This window comes from Schistocerca cancellata, chromosome 4 (assembly GCF_023864275.1).
Source record: "Schistocerca cancellata isolate TAMUIC-IGC-003103 chromosome 4, iqSchCanc2.1, whole genome shotgun sequence".
Classification (NCBI taxonomy): domain Eukaryota; kingdom Metazoa; phylum Arthropoda; class Insecta; order Orthoptera; family Acrididae; genus Schistocerca; species Schistocerca cancellata.
The window spans coordinates 180,406,960-180,413,891 of record NC_064629.1 but is presented as its reverse complement, the minus strand read 5'-3'; the positions used below and the strand labels follow the sequence as shown (position 1 = coordinate 180,413,891).

Here is a 6,932-nt window from a genome sequence, read left to right as displayed (position 1 = left end):
AAGAAAACAACTATATATATACTTCGCAACAAGAAATGATTTTTTAACTCTGATCTAAAGGCCGTTTCCAACCCCTTTATGTATGTTAGCGGCGCATTATAAAGAATGGCACCAAAGTGGCTCACATGTCTGAATGGTTCTTTAAATTGCATGAAGGCAGTAACAGCGTGTAGAATATCCACAGTAAGTATGCAGTGTTATTGAATTTATCACGAACACCACTAACATTCAAAATTCAGCTTTCAATAAACAATTTAAGAAAACGTATTCCCTTCGTGCTAATATATCTATCATGAGCATACAAGTGACATTTCTCTCATGGTCGTTGCATGAAGGAAAAGTGAAATGTACGGTAACAACGTTTTTTTTTAGCGTTTGTTATTACGAAAAATGATTTTGAAAATAATTTGCAACTCTCACGCACATGGCAGTCTTCAAATATGAGAGTATCAGTAGCTTATTCGTAAACTGATTTAAATTTTCCATTGTTTCCCCAAGTGAATGCTCGGATGGTTGCTTGGGAAAAGTCATAGCTGACTCCGCGCTGCAGCCTTTTGTCCAGAAAATTGCTTGTGTAAAATGGGCGTAATCCGATCTTTTGTATATGATGTGCCCCATACCGTTGTGTTGAATATTCGAAGGTCGAATAAATAAACAAATAAAATAAATCAAACAAAGTAGTTACAAAATCTGTTACATGCTTCATGTACGAGTTGCTGGTACGTCAGTAATAGGAAGAATTGATTTCTTTAAAACTTTGAAATTAATGAAGAAAATAAAGCTGGCAAATCAAGTATACAGTTTTCTTATTGTTTGATCACAAAAAACCTGAACGAAACATCGTTTAAAGATTAATGAGACGCTGTTAATGACATTACATAGGAAGCAACTTGAGAAATGCTATAAAAACTGTCATTTTTATAACTCAAGTCGTTACAATTTAGCACAATTTTCTCATAATTTAAAAATATATTGCTTAAAATGTATTTGAGCTCTTTATAATGTTTGTATTTCGCTGTAATACGTGGATAGATCGACGCTTCAAATCGCCCATGTTTATATCCTGAGATGTATATGATATTAGACAACAAAATCAACGGTTCCGTGTGCGGCATGACCTGAACACAGATTTTGTTCTCCGTGATGTTGAAGGTATGAAAATTTTCCGGGTAGAATGTAAATTACTTTTTGTCGTGAATATTGTGTCAAACAAAAAAGCAATTTCTAAAAAAAAAGTAGCCCTTCGGCGTCGAATGTGTGTGTGCGGTCAGTCGGTATGAGAAATGAAATTTGTGTGAAGGAAATCGTAAATGTCATAAATTTAAAGTGATTGAATCAGCTCGTGTTTAATAACTGTGGAGAGTTGCCAGATCTGTGTTCAGGAAAACTGGCGAACTTATAGTTGGAAGTAGGACTTGGCCGCGGAAGTATACAAAGTGTTGTGGTGGTCCATCGAAAATACAGTACCGTACTTCAGAATATGAAACCCGCTTTGCGGTTAGGAATATTTACGCTCGCAGTGTAACCTTCAGCTGTCAGCAGCAAGTGACAGAAGTGCAAGTATAAATATACTGCTAGTCAATTTCGTTGGACGCCCGAAACTTATTTACAAATAAAACGAATGACAGCGCTGCGCGTCGATGTACTCACCAGGCCCGGCATCAGAGTGCACAAGTGGTTTTTGGTAGTGTGTATCATATTAAGCGTATTCTAACCGCATTGATTGTCCTCCTGTGCGTGGAACTGTTTGCACTCGAGAAAACTGTACCGAAGTTGAGAGGATCAAACATGACAGATCACTTTTTGCTTGAAAGCTATTTCTACAATAAAAACTTGTTGCAGAAGGTGCGTTGTTCAAAGTGTTATCATAGAGTAACAAAAATGTGCAGTAGCAAGTATCAGACATGCCGTGCAGGAGCTTATGCTGTTTCGGTTGTTAAACCAGAACGTTCAGCTTTCAAAAACGTGTTGCTGCAACCTAAAATATTAAAACACTCCCAGCTGTATCTGTGGCAGAAGTATAATGTTGACGTCCCCTTCCAGCCATCCAGATTAAAGTTTTCTGTGTTTTTCCAAAATTAAGGCAAATGTTGGAATAATTTCTCTGAAAAGGACACAGCCACTATCCTTCGCCTTCTTTTCCCATGCCGACTTTGCCTTTAATGACATCGTTGTTGACAGCACATTACATTCCAATCCTGTATCCTTTTCTCCCATAAGTATACTGTGGATGTAGCAGGACATGTGCATAGTGTGTGCACAAACTTCTTAAGTAGTCATGATTTCTTTCTTTCACCAGCAGCACATCATTCAAATTACATATATTTATCATATTGCAAAGGTCAAGTACCTCAAAGGATAGGATGTTAATCATGATTCGTCATTTCAGGACAGAAATCAGTTGATGTTTGAGGATAAATGGCCATCTATGAGGCCAATTATTCTTAAACTCCTTCAACAGGAACCTGTTACACAAAATGAGTGGCAAGATCTATTCTATTCTGTTCATTTGGTGTGCTTGTGGGATGAAAAAGGGCCACCTAAGGTTAAGGATGCACTTAAGGATGACATCATGGATTTCATCAAACAGGCGCAACAGGTAAGATAAACTGAAATTTTTGTATTATTGGTATTAAGTTGTAGCTTTGATAATGCTAGTGAAATATTCAAATTTCAATAGGTAGGGAAAGTGGTATTTGTTAATGAAGAACTGCTTTAAATGTTTAAAACTTCCATACTACAATACTGTCTGCTCTTGTTGAAGTTGCTGTGTGATTTGCCTCCTAGTAGCACTTGATCAACAGATAAGAAGTGACCATCTACAAATTGATTGAACAAAAAAACCAGCATCTCTCTCAAATTTTTGAACTCTGACCTAATGATTGATGGTATAACATTTCAATGATCTGCCCTCTCTTCTGGTTGACCCAAGGTCGCCATCTGCACCAAAATATTGATGGTTCTTTTTGCTTTCAAATGTATGTATATTTTTACTAATACATTTTTGTTTTCCTATTTGTAGTTGTACACTTCTTTCCGGAGTTCATTTGCTGTGGTATTTAGTCCATGGAAATGGCTTGAAGCACAGCATATCATCTTACTATTCTGCAAACCACTTTACGGTGCATAACGGAGGGTACCCTTTACTGCTAGTAGTCATCTCCTTTCCTGTTACGCTCTCAAATAGGGTGAGAGAAATGACATCTATATGCCTCCGTACGAGCCCATATCATATCTTCACTGCCCTTATGTGCTACATACATTGGAGGCAACAGATTTGTTCTGCAGTCAGCATCAAATGCCAGTTCTCTAAATTTCCTCAATAGTGTTCCTTGAAAAGAACATTGCCTTCTCTCCATGGGTTCCCATTTGAGTTCCCAAAGCATCTCCATAATACTTGCATGTTGTTCAAAGCTACTGGTAAAAAAAATCCAGCAGACTGCATTTGTATTGCTTTGATGTCTTCCTTTAATCTGACGTGGTGTGGATCTCAAACACTTGAGTACTACTCAAGAATAGATTGCACTACCATCCTACATGCAATATCCTTTACAGGTGAACCACATGTCCCCAAAATTCTCCTAATAAACTGAAGTTGACCATTCACCTGTCTAATATGGACTTTGCATGCTTGTTCCATTTCATATCACTTTTCAATATTTAATGGGTATGGCTGTGTCAAGTGGGCCACTGCCAGTACTGTACTCGAATGTTGCATGGTTGGTTTTCCTACTCATTTGGAATAATTTAATTTTTTTCCATTTAGTGCAAGCTACCATTCATTACACAAAATAGGAATTCTGTTTTTCATCCTCTTAGTCACATGGAAACACTTCCCTGTCCCTGACAGCATCATCAGCAAACAGCCAGAGATTGCTGCTTACTCTGTCTGTCATATCATTTATGTATATTGAAAACAACAGCAGTCCTGCCACACTTCCCTGGGGCACTTGTGACACTACCTTTGTGTGTGATGGCCATAAGTCATCCAGGACAACATACATAGTTCTATTACATAAAAAGTCTTGAAGCTACCTGCACATCTGGCAACATGTTCCTTATGCACAGACCTTCATTAACATTGTGCAGTGTGCCACTTTCTGGAAATCCGGAAGTAAGTAATCTCCTCATTGTTCTTCGTCCGTGTTTCAGAGCATATTGTGCGAGAAATGGCAAGCATAGTTTTGCATGAGGAATGGTTTCTAAACTTATGATGATTTTATGGAAGCTTTACTGCCTCAAGGAAGTTCGTTGTATTTGAACTTTGAATTGTGACCTGTATTCTGAAATTTGTTCATAATAATTATGTACAGTTCATTAGTTACCTATTTTCAAAGTGCAGTTCTTTGATAGATTTGCACTTAAATTTCAGGGATGATTCTTCAGTTCACCAGGGAATATATGTCTGCTTCCACAATGCAACTATCCCTCCCCTTTCCCTCCCCACCCCCACCCAGCCACCACAACTAACAGGATGACTTGAGTTTGTGATAAATTGCTACATAACAAGATTGCAAGACACAGTTCTTATTATGGAGAGTAAAAAAACCATATTTGTTTGCAACCAGCAAATTTTGAAACAGAGGCTTCACATTATGTATATGAAGTTGAAGCTTCCAGTTCAGTCACATATAGTAAAAAAAGAAATAAAGTAATAATAGATTAAATAGTTCTCATTCTCAGTAATAAAATATTTAGCAGCTAATGTTTTCATCTTTCCCAGCACTATGCAAGGAACAAAATATATGTACAATTATGGTAGCACAAATATTGTAGTAACTTGGAAGACCCAAAATTTTTGGGACTGAAGCAAGACGGTAGAGTTTTGTTGGAGGCACCTATTCACCACCACCTGTAGAAGCTGAATGTAGGTACATTTATAATTAGACAATTGCTCACAATGGCATCAGCAATACAATGAAAAGAGTTTACTTTGCACACTTTTGTTCTTCGGTTTGAAAAGAGTTTACTTTGCACACTTTTGTTCTTCGGTTTGAAAAGAGTTTACTTTGCACACTTTTGTTCTTTGATTTCATGGACTGTTTTATGTCATCTTATTTCAAGCACAAAAAATATTTCCAGCCCAAAAGTTAGCCATCAGGGCCACATGTGTTACTAATTCATGAACTTCATGTATAGCTGTTTTAATGAAGAATGAAATTCTAAACACTGACCTCGTAGTCCATTTGCTAGCTTAGGAGGTTTGTAGTTAACAATATGCACGTTTTTTTTTTTTTTGAGCCAGCAGGACAATCCATACAGTGAATAAAAGACAGAGTACATCCTTAAACATTATTTTAAAAACTGTGCAGCACTTTGCAACAACGTTTCAGTTGGGTACCATAGGGGTAAGACTTCTGTGTTGTTTTTTCTTTATTACTTTGTTACATCTTGTAAAGATGTGATGTGGGTATATGGTGAGGGGGGGGGGGGGGGGGAGAAACAAAGCAGCAAGAAGGAATTGTGCAACATAAACAAAAGTTGGTAGGCATGTTATGTTTCTGTATATGAAAGGTGATGTCTATTAAAATTTCATTCCACTTGCATAATAGTGGTGCCAATAGTGCCACTATGAGGATGCAAATCAGGTTTGCTTTAAATACACACTGTAATGGTCATGGGTGTTAGTCATCTTTGAGATTGGATGTAGTGTATTATTGATGTTAGTCAAGAATGCCTTTAACATGACAAGTATGCCATTACCAACACATAACTGATTTTGAACAAGGTCACGTAATAGGGCTATGAGAAGCTGGATGTTCTTTCTGCGATATTGCAGAAAAATGTGGCAGGAATGTAGCAACTGTACATGACTGCAGGAGAATGTACGGTCACAAGACGACCTGGCTCTTTACAGTCATGAGAGGGGGAGACCACTGTGTTGGACATATGGCTCTGGCACATGGTACTGCATCTTCAGCAGTAATTTGACCAGCAGTTGGCACCACAGTGACACAATGAACTGTTACAAATCAGTTACTTCAAGGACAACTCGGAGCCAGGCTCCCCGTAGCGTACATTTGCGACTTCAGTCGTGTTAGGTGACAGCTCATTGGAGGGGAAGGATTTCTGATAAAAGCTAGTTCTGCCTCGGTGTCAGTGATGGCCGTGCGTCGGTTAAGAAGAGGCCAGTTGAAGTCCTCCAGCCGACCTGTCCTCGTGCTAAGTGTACTGGACCTGTACTTGGAGTTATGGTCTGGGGTGCAATTTTTTGTGAGAGCCCGAGCACTCTTGTAGTTATCCCGTGCAGCTCGACTACAAAATTGCGTGTCAATCTGGTGATTCGACCTGTTATGTTGCCGTCGTGAACAACATTCCAGGGGGTGCTTTTAAACAGCATGACACTCACCCACAGGCTGCTGTCGTAACCCAGCACGCTTTACAGTGTGTCGACATGTTACCTCCACCTGCTTGATCACCATATCTGTCTCCAGTTGAGCACACGTGGGACATCATCAGACGACAACTCCAACCTCGTCAATAAACAGTATTAACCATCCGTGTGTTGACCGACCAATTGCTGGAACTCCCTACCATAAACTGATATATGGCACTTGTATAACACAATGTGTGTTGTTTACATTTAACTGTCTGTTGGGTACACCAGTTATTAATGTACCAGCATTTCACATTTGCAGTGCCTTATCCCATGCTTACACTATTAACCTGTGACCTTGCAATGTTACCTAGACAAATGTATTCCCAAAATTTCATTACTCTACATTAACAGTGATTATTGGTTTTCATCTGGTACACAAATCATCTTCAGCTCTAAAACTAGTGCTGCAAAGTGCAGTTTTTCCAGAAGGTTGAGGAGATAAAAGAATGCATTCAGTATGAGATTTTCACTCTGCAGCGGAGTGTGCACTGATATGACACTTCCTGGCAGATTAAAACTGTGTGCCAGACCGAGACTCGAACTAGGGACCTTT

General features: G+C 38.7%; 1 protein-coding gene across 4 annotated transcripts in view; it reads left to right on the top strand.

The window, feature by feature from the left end:
* Window positions 1-1,023: 1,023 nt before the first annotated feature.
* Window positions 1,024-6,932, top strand: part of LOC126183197 (cullin-5) — a 253,481-nt gene continuing 247,572 nt past the window's right edge. The window contains exons 1-2 of one of the 4 annotated variants that reach the window (XM_049924956.1): window positions 1,024-1,152; window positions 2,390-2,599. In XM_049924956.1, the coding sequence (XP_049780913.1) occupies window positions 1,144-1,152; window positions 2,390-2,599 (219 nt within the window). In that variant the 5' untranslated portion in view covers window positions 1,024-1,143. Of the gene's footprint in view, window positions 1,153-1,208; window positions 1,846-2,389; window positions 2,600-6,932 lie in introns of those variants that run through there. The other 3 variants (XM_049924957.1, XM_049924955.1, XM_049924954.1) reach the window with 3 other exon arrangements.